The 25,577-nt window shown below is 44.2% G+C and overlaps 1 protein-coding gene across 3 annotated transcripts; it reads left to right on the top strand.

Moving 5' to 3' along the window:
- Positions 1–764: 764 nt before the first annotated feature.
- On the top strand, positions 765–22,266 carry mlip (muscular LMNA-interacting protein). Of its 3 annotated transcripts, XM_057047277.1 has the most exons (13): positions 766–993; positions 5,741–5,851; positions 10,425–10,562; positions 10,837–12,348; positions 12,884–12,955; positions 13,183–13,251; positions 13,328–13,411; positions 13,516–13,566; positions 14,055–14,102; positions 14,358–14,420; positions 14,514–14,630; positions 21,391–21,520; positions 21,979–22,266. In XM_057047277.1, the coding sequence occupies exons 1-13, from the start codon at positions 964–966 to the stop codon at positions 21,987–21,989; spliced, it is 2,436 nt and encodes an 811-aa protein (XP_056903257.1). In that variant the 5' UTR covers positions 766–963; the 3' UTR covers positions 21,990–22,266. The 3 variants fall into 3 exon arrangements, with proteins under 3 accessions (XP_056903258.1, XP_056903257.1, XP_056903255.1); XM_057047278.1 differs by lacking the exons at positions 21,391–21,520; positions 21,979–22,266 and adding an exon at positions 17,061–18,276 and having other exon boundaries at positions 765–993; XM_057047275.1 differs by having other exon boundaries at positions 21,391–22,266.
- Positions 22,267–25,577: the final 3,311 nt, after the last annotated feature.

Here is a 25,577-nt window from a genome sequence, read left to right as displayed (position 1 = left end):
CAGTGTTCCACAGGGGCGTACGCTCAGCCAGAACAGGTGGCTGTTTTGATGTGGGCCCCCTCGTTATGTAATGCACGCAGCATCCACACAACCCGGGGAGGGGAGGCAGGCTGGGAACTGACAGGAGCAGCTGTGGCCAGAATGAAGAATGCAGTGTATTTAAGGGATTAACAGACACTCCAGAGGTCTGCTTTCACTCACTGATACAGGAACGACGAGGTCATTACCGCAGCACAAAAACAAGTGGATGAACCTGCCGGTGAGATCTCATTACTGAGATAAACATGCTGAATGAGTCGCCGGTGTACAAATGTCCAAGGAGGTTTCTCCCTCGGGCCGCTTGAGGCTGCGGCTGCGCGGAGCTCGTTGCAATATAAAGACCTGGTGGCTGTCGGCCTGCTGCACACGGTCCCGCGCTGTCAGAGCGCTCACACGACTGTAGGATTTGATGATAATAAGGGAGTTGCTGCTCTTCCCCTGTGGAGAAAAAAACGCGCTCAAGCAGCGCTGATTTTTCTCTACAGTCCTTTTCCACTTGTCAGTCAATACTGTCTTATTCCCGCCACGCTGGCCTGCACACAAACGTAGCAGATTTTGCAGTTTTGTATGTGATTAGCATAAAAACGTGATGAATACTTTTGCGCTAATAGCGCCGTTGCACCTCCCAGTGTGACATTGTTACTGGTGCCCAGCAGACTGACTGCTGTCTGCGAGCTATTTGTGGCTATTTATGTGTCTATAAAAGGAAGTCTGGATGGTGATATGCACGCTCACACACACACACACACACACACACACACACACACACACACACAATCATAACACTCTTTGAACTTCATGTGATGGCTCCAACATCGTTCAGATCACTTTCTGCCTATTACCCCACTGCATCTGAAGTCCTGAGAGACGTTTGACTGCAGGCTGGATGCTTTTTATTGAGATGAGGAGCTGTTTGATGCGGACATGGACAATATGAACAGGAGCGTTGGGAAGGTAAGAGGTTTTGATTACACACATATGTGGTATTTGCAGAATGTTTTTCTTTTTGTTGTTTGTCCTTCAGGACTGTTCAGGAAGAGCTGCTGACACTCTCTGGTAGGTTGCTGGATTCAGGTTTACAACAGGAAAAGAAAAGAAAATCCAAATACTGTCAAGTTTTCTTTTCGCACATGTGTGCACAAGGCCGCAGAGTCTTTATTTATCTATGTTCATTCTGGGAATTCTGACTCACACTTTCGGATCACACGGGGAACTTGAAGCCTGTGTAAATACAGAGAGACTGCTCTGTTATGAATCCTCTGACACTTCTGTATCTCTGAAGTGGCCCAGTTGCTGTGTTTGCATTGTGCTACAGACAGTTAGGTTTTGAAATAGTAATGCGAACAACTCGACACTCTTTTGGGCGCGTTATCAACAGTGCCACCTTCCAGGCTTTCACACATTAACGCACAGACGCTAGAAGCTACTTAGCTACCCATACGAGCCTTTTCCACCCTGAATACGCTGCCTTTAGAACTAAATTCAGCGCATTCTGGCTTTTGGACCAATGAACACGATCTGCAATCGTTGGGTTATCATTGGAGAAGATAAACCTCAGAGGCAGCTGGTGGAGGGCTATATTTGCCCATCTTATCGTCTTGGAGGAAGGGACTGTTTATCTGTAATTAAAGTCTTTGCTAGGTGACACGCCCAGAGAGCTTTTCCTTTCAATGATTTATGGCCGCTTGTTTTCTGTCTTCAAATTATGATGGTCCAACAGGCTGCACCAAGTGAGTCAGAGCAATGAACCCAGGGGCTGGACTGGAAATGTGATACAAGAGTACGGCGTGACCTCCCCAACACTCAACACCTTTAAACATTCAAAGGTTTGGTGGACGAGTAGGAAGCGCCAGGGTTAACCTTTCACAGTGTAAAGTTATTCTGCTATGACTACCAGGAGCTTGTGTAAGAGCACAAACACACAAACCGTTTTATCAGACGGCACACGGTGTTTTGGGTAAAGGAATTTGTTCTGCCTCCCGCAGCTCAGGGCCCGCACGCACTGCATACAAGTTGTACAAAGATTTAATATTAACCTACTTCAGGAGGAGCTGGGAAGGCAAGAGGAGTGTCTGGAAACCACTGATTAGCTTGTTGGCACCGTGACCCGATGGCAGCCTACTGGGAAGAATGGGAAGATGCAAATTAAACCGAGCCCCCAGGCTTCATCTTCCCTCCCTTAATTAATTTGGCCATTAAATAGATTTTTTTTGTTTTTGTCATAGAATAGTTAACATGCAGGCAGGCTTTGGGACTCGCCAACCGTGTTCGAGCAGAACTCACTCATTTCTTTGACATCGCATGCTTAATATCACTGCCTGGGCACCATTGTGGAGCTTCAGGTATTAAAATAACTGATGCTTCACTTTATTTCAGTCTGTTTCTTAGTCAGATTAAAAGGGAGCTGGCTGATAGTGGGAGCAGACTGGCGCTGGCGGGTCTCCCTGTCAGGCTACGCTAATCGGTCGTATCTCGTTTATGGCCTCCTCGGGACGATTTAATTGAGCCGAGGGCTCATTTCAAGACGCAGCGTATAAAAACACGCCGTGCCGCCTTCCTCCCATTCTGTGCTGGAAAAATGTGACCGGTAATGAAAAACGTGATGAACCTATTGTTGAAAGAGGACCTGATATGGGAACAGACCCCTGAGGGATCCCTCTGCAAAGCCAGACTGGTGCAAGAAACAATAACCGTGCTGAATAAAAGGACTCAAACCACTTTAGAACAGCGATCTGTAGAAGTGTTTTGTGCCGAGTCTCCCCGATGTCGATTTAAAAAGAAATCGTTAGAACCTAGAAACTCTGGGAGGAACAGATCTATATATGTGGAGAACAACTACCTCCACAAATAAGTGGGCTCAAACAAGAAGATTTCAGCCAGCGTGGGATGTCACACCTCCCCTTGTTTTAGGGGGGCAGTCAATCACAGCCGAGGCAGAACCCACAGTGTCTCATCTGTCCCTTTTCTCGGGGAAAACCCAGCCTCACCCTGAACCGGCCGGTCTTTGGTTTGCTGAAATGAAACTGTGGGAGCGGTATCTTCGCCTCGCAGCCTCGCCAGTCCCTGAGAAATGCAGATAGTCCTTTTTCAATTTGTGCCGGACTTTCTTGTGTCTGTCTCGAGGCAGCGACGTCGCTATTAACTGGCTCCCCTTCGGATTCGGAGCCCTAAATGGGAAAAAATAGGCCAAGCTACTTGAGCCACGGAATCTCAATCATTTAATAACCCGCCCAGGATGTCTCTAATGATTTTAATCACGGAAACGAGTTGTAGCTTTTTGTCCCTTGCCAAAGGCAATAGAAGCTGTTATTTGTGAATTTCAGAGACAAAAATGACCCCAACACATCCAATCTTACAAGTGTCTCCAGTATTTTGACTCTGTTGTTGGTCCCTGTTATATCCCTGCATTTATTTGCTGTCCTCCCCTCACTGACTTGGCTGCTGGATTTGGTTTTTATCAGCTTCAGATTGAAACCGCAGCTCCAGGAAGCTCCCGACTCAAAGCTGTGGGCTGTGATATTGACCCCACGCTGCAATCAAGGCGGCTTCACTGGGCTGCGGTTGCCATCAGCGACAAATGCGGAGGCCCGTGTCTGGGGGTGGGTTTGAGGAGGCTCTTGAGCCCGTCTCCTGCGTCTTGTTACCTTCGCCTCTGCATTCGACCAATTATCTCCCTGCTCCCCGCCGGCGTGTCCTGGGCTTGTGTCTGATTGTCATCAGTTGTTGCTGCCTTTCCGCTGCTGCCGGTTTGTCTCTGAGTTTTACACAGTTTGACTTTACGCAGTTTGGATTTTACTTTTCCGTTTGAGCCGGTTGGATTTGGACGAGTGACTGGTTTTCTGACCTGACACGTGAGTGGAGCATCTCCGGCTGAGGATCACTGACCTCATCCTGCCCTTTCTGTCCACCTCACATGTGCACTTGCTTCTGTGTTGTGTAGTTAAAAGCATCCTGAGATAATCTGCTTCGTATATTTCGGTCTCAGGCGAGACAAGGCCAATAAATATGTCATTTTAAACTGTAATCCACACAGTGAAAAGAAGCCCCGGCTTTACTTTCATAATGGCTGCAACAACAGCAGCAACGGTTCCTCCTGGATAATTATATTGTTCGTCTTCCCACATGCTCTGTTCCTCTGATATGAGCAGAACAGCAATTTTCTCACATGATCTACATTTACTCCTGAATAAATGTGTCGGGTTAGCAAGAGAGAAGCGCACTAGAGCGATTTAGAGTCCAAAAGTCAGAGAGTCACGGCAGTCATATTTTCATACGTATTATTTTCTTGTGCTTCAAGACAAAACCAACACACGCTCTGCTATCAGAGGTTGATCTTCTGGGGTAAATTATTGGATACAATTTGACACATAGCTTAACACGCTGATGCTCCAAATGTGACTTGTAGAGGATGTGTCAGCCATGAAGGGCCGTTATTAGCGGAGAAAATGGCCGCCGTCCTAACCTCCAGGCTGTAGATGAAACGCAGAGAACCGGCCTGAGGGAGGCGTGAATTAATTTCAGGGTGGAGATAACTATTCAGTTTCTCCTCACATATGTGAGAGCCTGTATAGGCCAGCGAGCAGCACACAAACCAAGCAGACCCAAGCCATTCTCCAGATTATTTCCAGGAGATGCAATCTTTTTTTTCCTTTTTTTTTCTTTTCAATGCGCTCTGCATGACGTTCTCCCCGAAATGTGTTTTCAATCATGGTAAATGATGCTGTCAGTCATAGGTGGAAGGAAATAAAGTCTGTAAAGCCTACATGAGACGGGGCTGCTGAAAAGAGCCCCATTTACAGTAAGAACGGGAGGAAAGTGGCTCGGAAAGAGCGGAGCCCTGGCTGTGTTTCAGGCTGTCACATCACTGTAGACACACTTTCCATTTTTAACCAGGAGAAAATGCTAAAGTGCCCATGTAGGAAGATAAATTTAGGGTCATTTGGCTGATGTTTCTATTTTCATTAATCAAAGGTGCATTTTAAGGTACCATAAGAGACCTGAGCTGCCAGCAGCTGAAGTCCTGCTGCAAACAGAATCTCCACTTTTCTTCCCTTTGACAAAGACATCATTAACATCAGGCCAGCCTCAATATTAATCAGAGAAAATAGAATTTAAAAAGTTGGGTCACTTTAAGGTCCAACCTAAATGTCCCTCATCCCATCATCTCTTCCAACTCTGGTTGGTTTTACCTGCTGAGTGTGTCTGAAAGGGTTTGGACGACTGATGATGCCTTTTAAAACCGGGAAATTATTAAATGAAGAGATGGTAAAATCCCAAATATATTATCTTTTTATCTGCAAAGCTCATATCTTACGGATCTTCGTCCACGTGTTAAATTTACATGTAATTAAATGATTAAAAAAAAGCTGTAGGAGAGGCTCATTGAATGTCTACCCTGAAAATTCCACCCTGTTTAATTTAATGGCATGAATCAGTGTCCTATTTAGCTACAAAATCGTTCCAATCCCTTCAGACAGAACCTGACACCACGGCAAATATTAATTTGATAATTCCAAGGCCTCCCCGCTGCGCCGCTGCAGGGCGCCGAATTACATCATCTGTGTAATGTGGAGGAAGAGTTCCCTCATGTGAAACGTGGCCCCGTCTGGAAATGAAGACTGACACGTGTTTGCTATCTATTAACTGTGGATTGTTGCGTGTAATGTGTGGAAGCCTGACAGGTCGCTTCTCTTTCCGCCAGCTCTCAGGAGGAGTTCCCTTCACCTTCACATTCGTCCCGGTGTTGCGAAAATTACCCAGTGAAATCCCCGTTACTGTAGCAGAGGGATCAGGACCCCCGGCAGCAAAGCAGGTACAGCAGCGGCACGCACGGTGTGATGACTGCTTTTATTGGTGGATGTCTGGGAAAATGGATGTGTGAGGTTGGGCTGGTGGATCTCTTTCAAACTGGGTTTTAAACTAAATATACGACAAATAAAACATCAAGCAACATCACTAAATTAAACGTCTTGCAGTTTGCGTCTCGAAATCAAAAGAAAATAGCCCCTAATCATGAGAAAATTTCTAATTGCTCTCTAATTTTTTCAGTAATCATAGTGTCAGGCTCTGCTAATTATCAGGAGACAGTGTTTAATTATGGGATGGTGATTACTGCCCTCTGCCCACTGGATCGAATCCCGAGCTTGTTTCCAGATATCCGAAAGCACCCAAATCCCAGCAGATAAATGGTCAATTTTCCTGCATTTTCTTCGTGCTGATAATTAAACTGTTGGGTGAGCCATGAATCTCATTTGTAGAGCGTGCGTGTAGCCTACGTGGTGAACAACGTGTACAAAAGAATTCCATTAACGGCATCACTCATGCGTTCAGCAGCTTAGTTATGTTTCATAAAATCAACTGGTGTCCAAGAATTTCATGTTGGCCTCTTATGCAGCTGCATCCAAATAGCAATGTTCTTCACATGAACATTAATATTCATCCAATCATGAGGGAAAATGACTGCCGGAGTGCACCTCTAATGAGTTCACCACGTGGTCTCTGCGGAGGGTTCTAACCAGGGTCGGTACACAGGGCAACATCTCTGCAGCACTTCTCGATAAATATGAATTCAAACAAACTTTGGCAGCTGCTGTGCCTCACAGAGACCGTCACGCATCCACGCTGCCATAACGAGCTACTGGGAGTCACTGGGAATGAGCTCACGGCTGCTGTATGTCAAGGACGGAAGTTGATAGGAAGGAAGATAATGATTTTTTGAAAAAGAAAAAAAATCTTTTAATTTAAGCTTTGGCAACACGTTTATGTGGAGAGAGAAGAAAAAAACCAGCAAGCTTCCAGTAAACTGGGAATGTTGTGGAAGTGGTTGATGTTCTCTTGGACAAACATCCAACAGCAGCAGCAGCAGCCGCTCCGGGAGCCTCAGGGTGACTGACAGCTTCTTCTTCCTGAAGACACCACACAGGCTGCCTGGACGGCTTCAAAGGGTTTCTCATCAGTGGGGGGTCATCAACCTCCCCCTGTGTTTTTACCTGCTGGTGGCAAACTTTCATGTCATTAACCATCTGTATCAGGCTCAAACGCTCATATTCTCCGTTCCATTGAGCCCAGATGTTATCTGAGTGTTGATTCCCTCAGTTTTCCCTCAGTGTGATTGTTCTTTCTTTCCGTTCCCCTCATTTTGACCTCTTTTCACCTTTGTAGTCATATATTGGGATAAGTCTCCAGTTGATTTTCCCCCATCATATGGGGATAAGACTCTGATTTCTAAGTTAAATTGGGTTCAGGATGGCAAAAAGAAACAAAAATGCAACAGATAACAAAATGCAACTTTGGTCTTACTATCTTAACTCAGACATTTATGACAGCGTGAACACGCATCAGCTGCTTGTTTATATATGAGGAATGGAGAAGGTATAAATAATAAATAGGAAAATATGTTATTTTTTATATCACACAAGCTCTGAAACAAGAAAATGTGCCTCTGACGGCCGATTTATGCCTGTAAAGGATTTAAAATATTGTGTTGGTCCTGACACAACAGACATTACAGCGTCATTACAGCATCAAAGATCCACTGTCAGGCATCCCATTTGAGTTAAGATTATAGCCTCCACGTGTAATGTGCTGCAACATCAGATTGCCATTTCCAGCCAACGCTGGCTAAATGCGGGAAAACATTCGCTGTCAACCATCAGAGGAGACATCAGGTCACTCGGCGCCGGTGAAAACACACTCTGGTGATGTTCTGATGGTGAATGAGCCTTTATGCGAACAAAATATCAATTAGAAAAAGAAAACCACAACAGCAACCCCAACCTCCATGTATGTCAGCGTGTTTGCTAATATGACGGAGTCGCTAACCTCCTGTCACCCATGCGGTTAGCCGCTGCTGTATGCCCACTAATTGGGCTAAATATTGCTTTTATATGAGCTGGAATCTAACAGGAAAAGAAACGTTGAAATCCAGACTTCTCGCCGGCCTTGTGAATACCAACAAATACATTTTAAAAAATTCTATGTGTTTTACAAGTTTGGAGCATTTTTCTCCGGCACACCAAATTTAGCGTGCCAAAAAAGTTTCTTTTGCAACAGATGAAACAGTTCAAGCCCTCCGAACGTCGTCCATCAAAGTGCACCAATAGCAGAGCTGTAGGAAAATGATCAAAACACTAAAAGATCAGCAATAAAAACCAGACCTGAGCCCTCTGATACCCAATCAAGACATTTATTAGCTGTAGTTAAACCTAAAATTGGTTGATGAGGGTTAATATTTTAAAAAAATGCCACAAATATCATTGTTTTTTTAATGTTTATGCTCTTTTAAGCCACTTTTGAAGATGTTTTTTTTAATTAGGCATCTTATGATTTATTGCATGACGGTTATATAAAATATATCACCTATAATTACATTCTGTTTATTAAATGAAGTGGGCAATTTCCCTCACTGGTATATAATTAAATCAGCGGTGATAGCAGCCCGTGGACCTGCTAGTTCCACATATACACAACAACAGTGCTGATATCATCGGTGACGTTCGCGCCGAACTCTCTGGCGCTGAATTAGACAATGTAAAGAATAAGCCGCGGATCACTCAGCACTTCATTGTGAATTCATTCATCATCATTAAGGCACCCAGGCTAATTTCCTGAATAAAACCAAGGAGGTCAGAGGCGTGCGGCCGGAAGTGATGCCCATCAGTTCACATTGTGAGCGGCTGTCATTAACTGACACAGGTTAACACAAAAAAAAGCCCCACTCGGCTTACTAATTGGCTTTTCTTCTTAAATTAGATGCTTCTTTTACACATTTACATTTCTATTGGCTCAGATCTTCTTCATGCAAACTAACTGGCCTTGGTTTTTAAAAGTTTGAGTCCTGAGGGTAGCTGCACAGGATGAGGCAGCAGCAGTGCATCTACCTTCCAACCCCCCAAAAATGACTCTCCAGATTCATTGAACAAACATCCTCTTTCTTCCCCCTCCAGGCCCGGGACGTGATCCAATGTGATTAACTATATAACCATATATATAAGAGTCTGATGCCAACTCTCCGACAGTGACTGGCTGTTCATTTAATCTTAGTTGTAATGACAAGAGGATGACGACTGAGAGAAGCTGCCATTAATGTTAAATATGGTTCCATTAATAGGTGTGAAACTGACAACCTTTCATTTCTGTGATTAATACTCAAACGCACTTGATCACAACTGAAGGGTGTCATTATCGTGACTTGCCAGTTATATTTTTATACCATTAAGTACCACATATGTTGCCTTTCTATGCACGCACATTCATCTTTAAGCTGTAAAACGGTTCCTGTAATCTTCATTTACGAGCTGCTACGCATGGGTCAGCCACTTTAATGCTAAGTATTTACAGGATTTCAAGATAAATTTGAATTATTAGTGGTATGAAAAACTGGGCGTACTGCTGCAATTGCAGAAAACTCCAGGGCTTCACCAAGTGCATGTTGCAGCCATAGATGATGGAAAATGGTTTCTATATGTTATTATTACACCCCTCCCACTGCAACAGCCACACAGCCTTGTGGGTTCTTTTATCCTGCGAATCACCTCAGTATCTATTATAACGACGAATGCCACTTTGCATATATGCTCGAGTCTTTGAATTCTATCATTTCAAAAAAGATGATAATTAGCAAAGGTAATTTGCTGATATTTAAACGCAGATCCCTTCAGAGTTGACTCCCCCCCCCCCCCCGCTTTTCAAAAGTGGATGAGCCCGTTCATTTATTGAGCGACTCACTGCCAATTCTTGACATTCTCCACGGCAGCCTGGAGATTTATCAGTGAGGCCGCGTGCGCTCGAGATTAGCCGCATTTTGAGTCTACACTTGCTATTCATGCACTCGTGGAGGAGCGCGGTCAGTAATGAGTGCGCACGCTGCTGCAATCACGGGAAAGTTTCGGCCCGCGCCGTCACCAGCTGCGCCTCCAGCAGGTTATTTGTAACCGAGGCCCAGTTCCAAGCATCTCAGAACGCCTACAGACCCGGGTGATTAAGGTTGACAGAGATGAACTGTAAACGCCCGTTATGCTGTCTAACATTCGCAGTCCATCACGTCTTCTGATAAAAAGCAGATTTTTAAAAAAAAATGGAAACATCTAACCTCTCGTGACCTTGTTTGAGGCGTACCGCAAGGCCGACCAGCCACAATATTTGAATTCTGTCACTTAAACACTCTCTATTATTGTCAAAATGAGTTCAACTAATTTACAAAAAAAAAAAAAAAAGGAAAGCAAGATCCCTCCTGCACATGAGCAGCATGTGTGCGTACATGTGAACTATATGTGTGGGACACGCAGGATGGTGACACCCCTCCCGCCCCCAAAGCTCAGACGGGCCAGCTGAGGTTTTCTCCGGTTTCACTTGCTCAGTTCCTCCTAAACATTTTTTCCTGTCAGAGCTTAACTGCGTCCCGCGAGAAGGCGAGCGGGCAAACCATGTCAGCCGGGGACATTTTCAAAGTGGAGACGGTCTTTATCTCGGACCCTGTGGAGGGAGGAGCAGGAAACGTCCTGCTACCAAAAATAACAAATCAAGTAAGTCCGCACGGGTGCTCTTGCACGTCTCTTGAGGAGCTAATGTCACTGCAATGTATGACCAAGGGAATATAGCACTGCACTGATGTTTCAGTATGTTAAAGCTGCCTAAATGTTACATACATATGCTATGTTACATAGAAGTTTGGCTCCTGTCACAGAGTTGTCTTTAAATAAGGTTTATTTCAGTTCTTTTGCCTCTGTTCCTCTACAAATCTGAACTCAAATACAAATAAAGTGCAAACAAGCTGGTGAAAATATCGTTTTCTGTCAGTTGCAGCCGCTGCCGGATCACGTGAGCCCCCCTGAAAGCAGACCGCGTCCCCAAGTCGGTGCTCAGGCTGAAAATACGGCCGGCCTCGTGGCTGCCGGGACGACCTCTATGGAAACAGCTGTTGGTAAACACGGGCGTGCTCCCCAACGGCGGTGCCGCGATGCTGCCGGGCTTTCCGAGGTTAGCTCGAGTTTCTTTGCAAATAGAACGAGTCCCACTGACTCTGCAGACGCTCTGACACCGACGGCTTCCTCGAGAGAATCCCTGCTGTCAGAGGACTTGGACAGAGAGACGGGATGGTCGGCCTTGCAGCCTCCCTCCGTAACCTCTCCCGTCTCGCTCAGCCGCACCGTTTCTCCGTGCTCGTCTGTCCTCTCCGGCATCTTCTCCCCAGCTGTTGTGCAGATCAGGAAGCACTTTCTTGCTCCCGGCTCTAGTTTGATTCACACGCCGCAGACCTGTTTCTCGTCCTGTGAGAGCCTGTCCTCCTGCTGTCCCCAGTCTCCTCCGCCTCGGCGCCGGCCTCCTCTCACACGCCTGTCCCTCCTCACCGCTATCCTGAGGAAAGGCCGTCTCCCTGTTCTGTCCCCCGCCGTGCAGAGGCCTTACACCCCCTGCTGGCCCATCAACCCTGTGACCCTGTCCTTCTGCAACGCCTGCTCAGCAGCCTCCAGCGTGGCCTCCATTCCCCTGGAGCTTTCCTCGCAGTTCTCCTCAACAACATCCATAGACAGTCAGGGCCACGTTCACAGATGTGCCACTGCTCCCGCATCCTCTAACGAGCCCCCTAAAGTCCGCTCTGAAACACCAGTAAAAAGGTGTTTTGAGCAGGTTCGCTCCAGCCAGGTGATTTCACCTCCGCCAGTGAAACCCGACACGTTCTCCCGAACTCCGCTACCTCGTTTATGCTCAAAGGCCAGAGCTGCCGCTCCTCTACCGCAAGCGCACAGAGCAGCTACCAAAGTCCGCCATCGCCCAAACATCTTTATTTCCAAATCCTTTAAACTAGAACCCACAAACGTTCAGGTCAGGGGCCCCGCAGATCGATCGCCAACACTCATCTCTTCATCTTCTCAACATTTCATCCATCAAGCGACCCCTGTCTGCCCGAGTCCCGCAAAAAAATCCTCTCTCTCTAAGCTTCACATGCTTTCTGAAAAGCTGAGGTCTCCTCCGAGATCTCCCCTTCAGCCTTCACCCTCGCCCGGCTTGGCGCGCACAGCACCGCATCTACCTCCTTCGCGGCCGGCGGTGGGAAGCGGCGAGTCACACAGGACCGCCAAAACATCAGAGGGCTCCCAGAGGACTCCGAGTCTGCCTCTCACCCACCGCACGCGCCCCTGCTCCCCGCAATGGCTGCCGCCCATCGGCTCTCCCACGCCTACGCTCTCTCCCGCTCCACCCAGCAGAGACCTCAGCCTGTCCCCTTCCCCCCCCCTGCACTCCACGCCCCCCCCAAGGCTGAAGAGTGGAATATCAGACTACAGTGACAGGGAGGGTAAAAAAAGAAAGGTAGTCACTCAGCCTGCATGTTGCTTTTTTTCAACTTAACATTATCCACACGCTCCCTCTGATTTGCTGCTGTGCTCAGAAGCTAAAAACAGATTTGCTAGCAGGCTACCAGGCGCTGGGCTCTACGTGGAGCCATTGTTACACTTTTGATTGCATAGTAGTTTGTGCGACAATTGCACTGATGCCTGAATGAATACTTGACAGGCATGTTGTACAAGTAAAGAAGGCTGCTGGTCTTAATGTGGGTTAAAATATCCGCTTCCAAGTTAACTGGCAAGCCCGCATCAAGAGAAATCCATCAGCCAGCACGGCTTTAAAACGTGTGGTTGTTTCTTGGCCTCGTCGCATTGAGCTGAATTTGTGACCTTTTGGAAATACTTTGCCTTATCTTAACGCATGTCATTGTGGGAAAGCGTGTCATTGGGACTTGTGGTGCTGCTTAAATAACAAATCAAAGTTTTTTTTGTTGGAGTTGGTAGAATTTCCCTAAATGGGCGAGCTCATTTGTAATCCCTGTCTGTCCAACTCCCTCCAGACACACAAGATTAAGTTGAACTACAAATCGCTTGCTGCGATTCCGACAAACACTCTTCTACTGGACCAGCAGGTGAGATCACTTAGTATTCAGCCATAAAAATCTCCCTCATTCATGCTTACAATTTATGATGTTTACTGTTATGCCACAAATTGACAAACAAAAACAGACAAAAAGGCGCTTCATAAAATGTGAATTTCCCACTAAATTTGCTTAAAAGAATGACCTCAACGCTGTCTTAATTACCGCAGCAGAGATGCCGTCTCAGCTGACGCAGGCGCTCTGCTTTGCACACACAGGTGATAGACGAGCAGGTAGAGAGAGGTGACAGTGGAGTGGACAAAGGTGTCCCAGACACCCACGCTGAGGTACTTGCTCACAGCACCTGACTGATGGTTCTCACTGCCCTTTTCACCCTTCACAAAACACCATCTTTCCCCACAGATGTGCTCGCCTGCTCAGTTTCGGCAGCAGTCGGCGGAACTTTACGCGGTGATTGACGAGGTCCTGGCAGATTCCATTCCACCGGTGAGCGGAATTAACCCTTCTTCTTATTTGATGAATAAATGTCCAATTGCAGCATGCAGTTTAGATTCAGCTGCCTTGTGTGTGCTTGTGACCTTTTTGTGCAGACACCCCAGCACTCCAGAACACCCACTCCCACCCCCGGACTGCAGGCTAAGGTAGCTAACTGGTATCATCGTCATTTCTCCCCACCAACATGCAGGATGTTTATTCTTAATTGAGTGATTAAATATTGAATTAGGGGTAAGAAATCTTTAATTACAGGAAACGAGTCCTGAACGTGAACTCTGTAGAGTTCTAACAAAAAAGAAAATTGAAAATGTTCATTATTGATCAAAGGATCAAAGGGTTTTTGCTCTCCTGATAAAAAATAACTGAATGAAAGTTGTAGAGGTTCATTAAAGCCGGTCTGATAACACCGTTTATTTAAGGAGCTGTTGAGGGAACCAGTAGAGTGTAATCAGGTTTTCACATCACCACATTTCAAATTCTACATGTAGTCCTGAGGAGTCACATGTACCGTAGTCCATCCTGAGTTGATTGGAATTTACCCAAAAATAAACCTCTGGGTGAGGTGGAGTCTAAATTCCGATGCAGTTTGTGTATCCCAGTTTGTGTATCATGTGGCTTCTGCTCTGTCTTCCAGCAGAACAACTCATCATCTCCCAAATCCTTGGGGCGTGAAACCAAATATGTGAGTAAGGGAAAGGTTTGTCTGTCAGATTGTAAAAACAAATGGATTTTAGCCTCATTTAGAGCTGGCTGAATTCACCTCATGACAAGCTAATTGGATGTTGGCGGGGAGAGCTTTACACGCTGCTGGTATTATAAAAACTCAGCTCCTCTGCTTTTAGGGATTATTTATTCATGAAATTCATTTTGCATCTTAAGCTTGCTCCAGTTCTGTGATATTACAGATTCACGATGTGGATGTTTTACTTCCACTCAGGCATCCTTGTGCAGTTTGCCTCCATCTAACAAAGCGGACAGAAACCAGCTGGGATCAAAAAAGGTATAGATTTTAATTCACTATGCTTCTGCCTAGAGTAGTGTCAATAGAGATAACGTTGCCGTGGTGACAGCCTCATTTCTGCTCCTCTGTTAGATGAAACCCGGGATTATTCGTCCGATGACAGCCATCCCCAGACTGAGAGTGGAGGATGAAGAAGGATATGAGCGAGATGCCTTTGATATTAGGGGTTCCTTCCTTGACAGCAGAAAGGTACTCTGATGCGTGATTGTATGTTATATTATATATAATAAAAAACCTGATATACATGCATAGTGATCAGTCCATCAAAAACTCAGAATTAGAGTACTTTATTGATCCCTTTAGGGGGTGTCCATTAGGGAAATTAGCAGCTGATACTCACATCAATCCACTCTTAAAAACACCTGTTTTAGAAAACTTTTCACAGAACATTTTAGAGTCGCACTTCTAGTGTGCTAGAGCCTAGAGTCCTTCTGTTTGAAATGTTGGATATCCTCCTCCACGTTGGTGATTCACTGGTGAGACCTTCAGCAAATGAATTAAAGGCTACTATAGGGATCTTTATCGAACATGTGAAGGGGATTATTATGCTCAGAATGCTCAAAGATTATATTTCAGATATCAGGCAGTAAATGGGCAGAATTAATGGAATCAAGAGGAAGGTGACAAAAAAGTGATTAAAATGGTTTTGATGGTAATTTCTGAAGCTCTGAATTTAGGGAGGTGAATACAATAAAAGTCATATTGCCTTTGATAGCTGTCTGCACTTTAGAATATGTTGACACTCAGTGCAAACCCTATATCACAAGTTCCTGGTGTGTTTAAATCAGGATGTAGAGCATATCATTCCTTACATACAACCCTGCTGCTCCTTCACAACATTCAATGATGCGCCTCCACACTGTCGTAGCACTGTAACAGCCAACAGGACCTTGATGACTTTGGGATTTATTGAAGAAGTTTTGCAATAATCCTCTTTCTTCGTAGGTAGATTAAAATCACCAAGGGTATACTGCTCAGGGAAGACATGATATATCCTCTCCGTACGGTTCGTAAAGGCGCTGGTGGTGGCGGGGGCTTAAGGTGGTGTTTATCCAGTACAGATGTGGATGATGAGGCTGATTGAAGATGAGCTCTGTTGGAAAGTGGAGCGCTGTAACTTCAATAGGGAAGAGGCACATGGATGATTGATTCATGTTGAAGAGGAGATCAGGAGTTGAGAGCAGCTGACCAACCTGAAGAGGAATTCAAACTTTTTACTATAGCTCCCCAGGTTGAGTGTGCCCTCACAGCGTGAGTCAAAGGAAGACCCTTGCTACTGTATGCCAGGACGATAGCCTCCATGAGCCAGTGGGAAAGCTCAGACAGTGCTTTTCCCTTAGGCAGATTAGCTTGTTGCTGTGGTGCTTAATTTACGGACCGGGCATAAGAAGTACAACCACCTCTGCTCCTCTGAAGCAAACAGAGGACGAGAGAAACTCAAACGTTCAAACCTCATCAATCTATTAAACCACTAGGGCTAATTTTAAGTCGCTGCGCTGTTGTATAACCTTTAAACCATCCAGAGTCACCTGAGCACAAGAGGAATGCACAGAAAAAGCATTAATGTCACCCAGTGCCGTCTTGAATAAAAGAAACTTCATGCCAACAAATCAATAGGCTCAATCAGGCCAAATGCCATAAGGAATGCCTTGGCTTAATTACAGGTCTCAACCTGTGGACTGCCTTGTCCTTGTCACCTGATGTCACTCCATTAAAGGTCTGATCCCAGGTTCAAGTGAGCTAGGACATGCATTTCTCTGAGACAGAAACTGAGCATTGCACCACAGCAACAGAGAGGGAGAGGTTGCAGCATTTTTAGTGGACCATTGAGTAATTCCCGGTACGATATACTGGGTTTAGGTCCGAACGAGCATGACTTATATCTCTGGATTTGATTTGCACGCGCAACACACCACTCGAAGGCAAAACAGTCAGAAAACACATTGTGAAAAACATGAAATATTTCATAAGTTGCATAGCTGAAACGGGTCTATATAATTTTATATGATCAGCTTCTTTGTTTACATTTAATGGCTATCGAATGGCGTTAGACAACGTAAACGATAAAAGTTACAACAAAATCTGAACAAAAGCCAGAAAAATGAAAACTGGAAACGATGTAGTTTGGCGAACAGCGCTCCTGGTCTTTGTATATTCTAGAGTCACTCCCTGCATAATTTGAATTTTTTGGTAGGTGCAAGATACGCCTCTGTGGTGATTGCAGATGGTGCAACGCCTATGCACCATCTGCAATCACCACAGATGGCGCAGATGGTGCAACACCTATGCAACCCCCTAAGAACTAGGTATTCATAGGCTCTGCCTTCAAACCCAAATCTCAAAAACTGCTTTTCCAGGTGTATCGGTACATGAAAGTAAGCATCTGTGAGCTAAAACATTGTAAACCAATCTGGTCTTATAGTGCTCAGTAGCTGAGTGACAACATCCCAAACCTGTAAAGTCGTAGGAATCTGTGTAACACTCATAGATCCAGAATGGAGTCGTACCCTTTTCTTTGGCGATAACAGCTGTACCAGTCTTCGCTTGCATCCGAAGCAGGAACGACTTGTATTGGTGTTTTATTCAACAAGTTGTTCATTTCTGTTCTCATTGCTGCAGCTATATCATTCCCAACAACTGTGTCTACAAAAGGGCAAAAATGAGGGTCCCAACCCTTAAACTGCAAACCTTAGCCCGTGGCAATGGTCTCTACCCAAGGTGGGACGTCACCTGTGCACCACTGAGGGCGCTGAACTGTCAGCTGGCTGAACTGCAGTCATGTGGGCGAGGGACTGTCGCCCCCTGGTGTTCCAGTGGGAAGCAGCTACTCTACTTTGCCCCAATGTTTGTGATTCATATTTTTGGGGGGAACATTTGGATCGCTCACACTCTGAACAACAGGAACTTTTATTGGGACATTTGAGCGAGTGGGAATGTTGTACTTGGGAAACTGCGTGGAGGAAGCCGAGTGGCTCTCAGGGCTTAACTCCTGAACAAAATGTAAACTCGGCAGTGTGTCCCTTCTGCATAAACCCCTCCTGAGTCGATCCTAAAGCTAGGGTGACTGAAGCTTTTCCACCCAGATGCTGAGTCTTTCTAGGGGCTACACAGTGGGCCACAACCCTGCAGATGGTGTCAACTTTAGGAGGATGCGGTGGTGCAGGTCTCCGCAGAGCTGTGCTGCCCTATGAATGGTAGTTTGGGTTTTCCAGCTGTGTGGCAAGCATTTAGCCCCTACAGAGGCTGGCTAGCACTGGCATGGGTCCCTGCTTATATTCAGTTAGCCCGTCATCAAACTCCATGTGGTCTGCCCAGCTTTCGTCAGGAGTTTCTAACCATGGCCAGACAGAGTGGGATCCTTTGAGGAGGAAAAAGGGTCCTGCTGAGCCACGTTGCCAACCAAGTACTCTCTGGACGAAATTCCTCATCTCTCCAGGGTTGAGCCTCGAGCAGGCAGCAATCCGCATGAGAGGTTGGCTCCAATAATGCCCTCTTAACCTGTCAAAAGTGCTTTCAAAGAAAATACACAACCTGAAGTTCCTGGCTGTATTTAAATCAGGTGTATGGCATATGGGGGAGAGGCGCAGTAGTAGTGCCCACTGGGACTGTTGTGGTCATTGAGTATCTCAGCACATGTCCTTGTCCCCTATAGATTTCCAGGGAATGTGGAAAGTCCAACAGGCTAGGTACTTTACTTTAATGGGGCAATCATTTTATTTTTTTTCAAAAAGGTATTTCTTGTGGCTGGTTTCTGTCAAATGTTTTAGTTATATACACCTTACTAGAAAAATTAAATCCTGTTGGCTCAAAATGCTGTGAAAACGGTTTGAATGAACTGCCTCTTAACTGCGAGCCTCATTACCACCTGCATCATCAATATTAAAATATACAATCCATTTTAAACGGTCACTATGACTACACTGCGTGGAGGGCTACCACTGAGACTTTTTAGGCTAAATAAATGTCAAGGTTAAGTGGGATGACCTTCAAAGATTTTCAAGATGTAAAGGAAAGAAGCTGCAAAGGCGTAAACAATCATTATTTTAGTCAGAGTGTTCAGTCATTCGCCACAGCACCACAGAGAGGTTTTCATCCTGTCAATGCTCTGGATATGTGACACTTACAAACACAGTTTGCACTCTGAAAGGTGCTCATTTGCTCCCAAACAATCAATTAATTGCATCACTTGTGATGCAGAGATGTTTGCTTAATGGTCTTTTAAAAATCTTATCCATTATCTCCTTCATCTTTGTCATCTTCGCCTGTTATCTGTGGACAATGACTTTTGCTGTTTAGAATAGCGTAGGCGTGCTCCAAAATTTGAATGTCTTAAATCAAAAACAACAGCAGCTAAAACTATGTAATATTTGTCTTTATGTTTTAAAATCCATGTTTGTTTTGAGTTATGGGGTAATTACTGATGGCATTTCTAGAAAAATAAAAAATAGGAACAAAGATAGAACACACTGAATCTGTGTGTAGAACCCAGTCAAAGAGCAGTGGTGGGAGTGATGATTGCCTTTTATTGTTGATGGGATGGTTATACTGTGATTTGTGTGCACAAGGTTCTGGCAGTGTCTGCAATAGCATCAATGAAAGGATTAAATCTTTGATTTGAATATTTTGAATGTTTTCAGTGACTTTCTTGGTTGGATTTCTTGAGAAGATGGTAGTGAGGTCACCTTCTCTTGATCCTTTCTGATGTAAACCTGGATTAAAACCAGAATACAAAGATTGCTAATATTAGCCTTCCTTGGATGCTGTTCAAACCTAAGGATAACAAAACATATACATCAAATACATGTGAATAGCAGGTGGACAAAGGATGGTAATTACTTTGCATCTGTGAAGGGTCTGTCACCCAGGTCATGGTAATTCTGGTAGTTGAATCATAGCAACTGGACTGTTTGAGTTTAATGAATACGTTTCACATCTCATCCAAGAAGCCTAATCAGCTCAGAACTGATGAAGCCTCTTGAATAAGACAACAGTAAAACAGTCCGGCTGCTATGATTCAACTACCAGAAGTCATTACTTCTCATCACTGGAAAATTACAGCTCAAAGAAGAACATGATTGCTCTCACTTGCATCATATAGAAGCTTGGATATTTCACCTCCAGTTTAACAAAACTACCAGTTGTGATACTAGCTGAATAAATCTCATAAAATTACTCTGAGGATATTCTTTTAATTAGAACAGCTTAACAACAATTCAGGGTGGCGCAAGATTCAATCGATGTCCTTGATGTGGTAAGAAAAGGATTTGTTTTGTAAGCCTCTCTCTGACGGGAGGAGGTCAGCTTACTCCCTCTATACAGGCTGAATCACTAGCATGACCTGCAGCTCCTTCCTTTTAAGAGACGATAACGACCATCTGTGAATGCAAAAACGACAACATGGCGAGACCTTCAAAGGTCACTACCTATTCAGTGTAGTGGAGGCAAAAGCAGCCTGGAGGAGAACCAGAACTAAAGACCAGCTGAGTGGTTTTGGCATGGATTAAATAGATTTATTATACTTTCTCAAGACGTGGCTGGATTGTAAAAAAAACAAAACCTTTGGGAATTATTATTGCAGTTCGTAGCAATAGAACCGTTTGAGATGGGAATTGAGCAGATAAAGATTATATTAAATGAAAAAATCTTCAGTTGCCCAGACAGGTTGAAAGAACCTTGATGTGATTGCAAGGTTTGTATAGGATGAGCTTTAATAGCAGTATGGATGTAAGTCATGTAAAATAGATTAATATCCTCAGTTAAAGCTTCCAGACGGCCTCCTCGGTCCCGAGTTTTGCAGATTCGGTTGACGACGTTTTGGGGCAATGCACTCCGGAGGGAAATGGACCCGTGGTAGTTTGAATCCTCTGAGGCTGCCATCCCTGGTTTCTCACAGGAGCCGCCTTGGACTGGACTGTCTCCACATGCATCAGCGATGCTTTATGAGAGGCTCCAGCCAGGAGTCTCAGCGAGGTACCTGTTTGTGTACAACCAGTCCAAGGTTCTGATTCTGAACATTTCATCAGCAATTCTGTGGGAAGTACGGAGCGTGCTTCGATCAAAGTGCCACGTGATGCGGGTGTAAAACATTCCTTTTGTTTCAGGCTCTGTTTTCCCTTTTTTGAAGCAGCGACAGGAGATTACGTGCTATTACAGCAGTTATGTGGAATGTCACAGGGCGACACGTAGGAGCCAAACAATTCCCAACTAAAGGTTCCCCAAATCAGAATTCTGATAATTTCTCAATTTTTCAGGACCATTGTTGATATGAGGTTGGTGGCATCATCTTAATTCTGGTGACAGATTATAATGTTGGCAATAAGAACAACTCTTTCTATACTTCTCTTTTTTTTTCAACATCAAAAACATCCACTGGGCAATAGACGAGGAACCGACATCCGGAGATGTGAGCAGTCTGTGGAATGACATGTTCTCTCCTGTTTCTTTTTTCGGGCAGCTCCACAGATTTTGGCTTCATCCTGACGTCTCAGGAAAATATAATCATGTAATTTTAGTTCAGCTGCGCATGGGTGATTCTCCCCTCCAGCTGTGATTACAGTTACAGTTGTTTCTGTCCTCTATAAATCACCGTAGGTTAGCCGTAAACATACTCACCAAAGTAAAATGTATTTCCCTCTCATACGCAGCTGCTGCTCTACGGCCAAAAGCTCAAAGACTTCAGTCAGAGAGAATTTTAAACAGATTTCCACTTTTTGTCTTCCTCAGAAATGAACTGTGAGCAGGTGTCTGAAATCACCCCGTAATCCAGAAAGATTCCTTTAATTTCTGATCAAATCCCCATTAAATATTGATCACACTTTAGCCCAGCCTTGGGGAAATTAAAACACCGCAGTTACACACTTTCTCCCGGATTAGGAAATAAACAAGTGGATCAGAGTGTGCTGCTGCTCGTTTCCCTCCGCAAATGTGTGACCATCCACTCTTATTTCAGGTTGAAAAAGATTTTTACGCGCTCTCAACACACAGAGGCTCAAGAGACATGTGGAAGCCTGAGAGAAGAAGTCCGTCCACAGCGTGGGACCTGCAGATTACAGAAGCCGAAGACGGCCCTCCTGTCAAAGGTGCTTCAGCGTCATTTAGTCCCAACTAGAATTAAATGGAACTCTTATGCGCAGTATTAAAGCTGACATGAAACCTTTGACCTTTTTTACTGAAGAGTTATACTTAGAGACATGTGAAATCTGTTTCACAGAAGGTGGACCGACAAGTTTATTGCACCTTAAATGCTGTATAATTAATTTTCCAATTGAGTAATGATTTTCACTGTATGACCTGTCAGTCAGAATTCAGCTTCATTGAAGTTTAGCAGATTTATCTACAGAAAGTCTCATGTTTTTTTCCTTCTTCTCCCTCTATTCAATGGAGTAAAATGATTGTGCTCATAATGACTTTGTGCTATTCATAAAAAGAAAAAAATCTGCTCAGCTCCTTTTTCGCTGTTTAGCTGTCAAACAACTGACTCCACTCCAGTAGGTGGCGATATAGCTCTTTCTACATTTGTTATTTTGGACTTTTCCAGGTGAACTGTAGGCATCCTAATTCAAATGAAGAGAAGAGCAACTCAATGTTTAAGCTTAAAGCTGGACCACCCTGAGGTTTAAACCTGGAGAAATTAATCCAAATTTTACTCAGCGGTGAAGAAGAAAGGACAGAGCAAGAAGATGAGGGAGGAAGGAGAATGAGCCGAGTAGGTTGTTTGTTTTTTACCAGAGGAGATTGCAGAAAATAGGTTCTATTGTCTCTTTTGACAGACGCGTGTTAATTGGGTGTTTTGGTCTTTTGCATTCAGTAAAAAAGTGAAAAAACACACTTGTCTTCCATCCTTTATTCCTGTAACTAGCCATGAAAACGGAAAACCGTGGTAAATCCTTTGCAAAACAATAGATCTCTAACGCACAACTTCAGTTGGTAAAGTTAGTCTGATTCGTTTCTAACCAATTAAAAACAAGAAATTCTAAATGACGCTGAACTTCTAGTCAGAGCCAGCTCTCATAAACTGAGCTACAGATCTTTTTCAAGGCCTGATTTTTTTAAATCATTCAACAGACACCTATAAATTCACCCTGTTCCTTATGTAATGTCAACTCTCTCCAGCTTAATATGCTATTGCTATTCAACATTGAATAATAAACCTTAATAGGGGTGAATGCCAATTAAACATTTCAATACAGTTTGCAGACATGTTTGAATCCTTGGCCATTGCGAATTGCTTAAGATGGAAGAGAAAAAAGTAGAAAATTGATGAGGAAGTAATCAGAAAAAGAAACACGCTGAAAGCATTCTATATTTATCGGGGCCAAAGCCGTGAGGTCAGAGTGACTGTGCAAGCAAAACATTATAAGGAAACCCATACAAAGCTGCCAGTAAACAGGTTCGAATAATGATAAATTGGTCTTTATAAAACGTACATATCATACCATTATATAAGAGCAGCAGACTCAGCCCCACTGATCACTCCCATCTCATCAGAAATCCTCAAAAAAGAAGCTTTTCATCCTTTAAAGAGGCTCCTGGAGAGACGTGATTCTAAAACGGTGGCGGTGATTCTTGATTCGTGCGCTCAGTGCAGCCGAGAGCAGGAACCAAGCAAATGGAGCCATAATCAGAGTCAAGAACGTTGAAGCTTGTCATTGACCTTAAAATGATTGTAAACAAAGAGTCATTTAAGAAGCTTGATTTTAGACCTTTTTTTTTAAAGCCCTTGGACAAAATAGAATATTTCCTACTGGAGAATCACAGAATTTTTTAGTCTTTATTTTTATCTGTCATGATCGCAAATAACAGTGTGCTTTATTTTCTTATTTGTTCATTTCCTTCCCACACTCCGGCATTCTCTTGCTCACTAAATCTCCAGGCTGCAAGAACAGGATGCTTGTATCTATGGCAACAACTTGGTCAGTCCCCGGCCCAGTTCATCTTGGCTGAAATTTGCTACACTCCACAGGACATTCTCTGTTACAGAGGGGGAACAGTTTGGCTACGAGGGGATATTCATTTCACTCAGTCTACTTTTAATGGGTCCGTCAAGGGCAAAGTTGACGATGATGATGAGATGAGAACACCACTACAGAGCGAGGTCGCTGCGCTCTTCATTTCTTTCCACTTCAGGGATTTAGGTGTGAAATGGAAAATAAACTGGGCGGATGTGTCCACTAAAAGTACAGCCTTTGGCTTGAGTCTTAACAGTCACTGCACAACATTAGTGCTGGAGATATACTGTCAGATAGATGTGCTGCATTAGCCGCTGCAACAGCGGGCACAGCAAATTAAACATGGACAGAAACAGAAGGACTCGCTCCTCTTCTGCACATCTCAACTTGAATAAAGTAAATCACATTTTTAGATCTGTGGGGTGGTCTCATAGTTTTAATCTGTCAGATTCTGCAGGTTTGTTTGCTCAGCACACAACTATTGCAGTCACATGACTTCAGTGATGTAAAAACAGAATGTATTACTCCCACTTTGAGTACCACAGGGTAGCGTTAGACTTCTACTCATTTTAGAGGCTAATTGTAGTCAAGGAAGATTAAAAGTAACAAGACATAGTGGACTTGAGCCGACCTCATACGACAAGATAATCCGACCAAATTGAAGCTAGATTCTTCCCATCTGACCCTCTTAAGATCTTAATTACTTGGATGGTTCTATTGATTATTTGTCAGCATGCCTTCAGCGAGTGTGTGAAGTGTGCTGCACTTCAGGAAGAAAGATTATATGTTAGATATATTATATTCTAAACATGAAAAAGTCTATGCACCACTTGTAGATCCCTTTATTCCTTCCATTTATCGATTCAGCTGTGAAACTAATTAAAAGCCTTAATCCAAAGTCTGGCGGTTATATGAACCCAAATTGTTTATCTTAGATGGGGGAATAGGGAGGCTGAGATGGTCAAGAAGCAACACACCTTAGAAGTTGGCGACACCGTGTTGGCAGCCTGGTGACAGGTTGTGGATATGGCAGTACAGCAAACTCACCTGGAGACGCACACATGGAAATGAGCACTAACTGAATATGCAACAAAGTGAGTCTCTCCCAACAACAAAGGGAAAATAAGACTTTCAAGCTCCCTCCCACACCCGTGATGAGTCGGCTGTGCTGCCTTTAGAGGCATAAATAAGTATGAGGGGCCGTCAGTGACATTATTCCGACTTCCCTCTCACCCACGTGTGCGTGAAAGCTTTTCACTTTTAAAAATCAAGGGAAAGTCTGAGGAATCTGAAGAGAGTGCTTCTGGAGTCCGCATACAATGAGCTGGAAAGGATATTTAGAGCTGCTGATTCAAAGATCATTCTTTGAACAGATGGATCAGTGGAGCGCAGCGTTGCACTGATCTCGTGTTGTTTGCAAAAGGACGTGTGAATCCGTGTCTCTTCAGCCTTTAAACAGACAGATCTGTCACCAGTCTGTCAGCATGCTTCTGTGGGCCGGCCTCCTCATGCTCACCAGTGCTACAAATGCAAAAGTTTCATTTGTCATTAAAGATTTTTTTTTAAATTCTAAAAAGCCAAATAAACTACCGTAAGTCAAATAGTGCCCAGGGAATAGAGCCGAGTCTGCTGGATTATTGCTGATTTGCATGTTGAAACAGGCAGGCAGAAACATGATTATCAGGTTAAATGAGACTAAATGAATATTTGTTCAATGGAAAATGAATGCAAAGCATGTTTTTTTGACCCTTTATAGTACCTATAGAATTAAAGTGTGTGTCAAAGAGAAAGAGACACAAAAGAGACACTTCTCTTCTACAAAAGTGTAGTCTTTGCTCCTAATCTTTTCAGTCCTCAAAGCCCACAACCATTATATGATTAGGGTCACATTTTCAGTACCTTGACAAACATGAAAACACCTTAAAACTGCCCATTTGTATGCAAATGTCTGCCTGTATTGTGAGAGCGACTCAAAGAAAGCCCTGCAGCCCCTGTGGCCCATCTTTCATTTCAGAGATGAAAAAGGTACCAACATTACTGACAGAGGCCGTTTCATATTTAAACACAGTTGAAATAATGTGTCTCTCACTGGCGCAAACTCTTCGCAAAACAGTCAAACTAGCAGGATTTCACAAACCAAATCCATTTGTCCTTTGCAAGGAATGAAATTGTTAGACCATTCATGGAT

Source organism: Takifugu flavidus, chromosome 11 (genome assembly GCF_003711565.1).
Source record: "Takifugu flavidus isolate HTHZ2018 chromosome 11, ASM371156v2, whole genome shotgun sequence".
NCBI classification, from domain to species: domain Eukaryota; kingdom Metazoa; phylum Chordata; class Actinopteri; order Tetraodontiformes; family Tetraodontidae; genus Takifugu; species Takifugu flavidus.
Note: the sequence above shows the minus strand (reverse complement) of the source record. Positions and strands in the feature narration are given on the sequence as shown.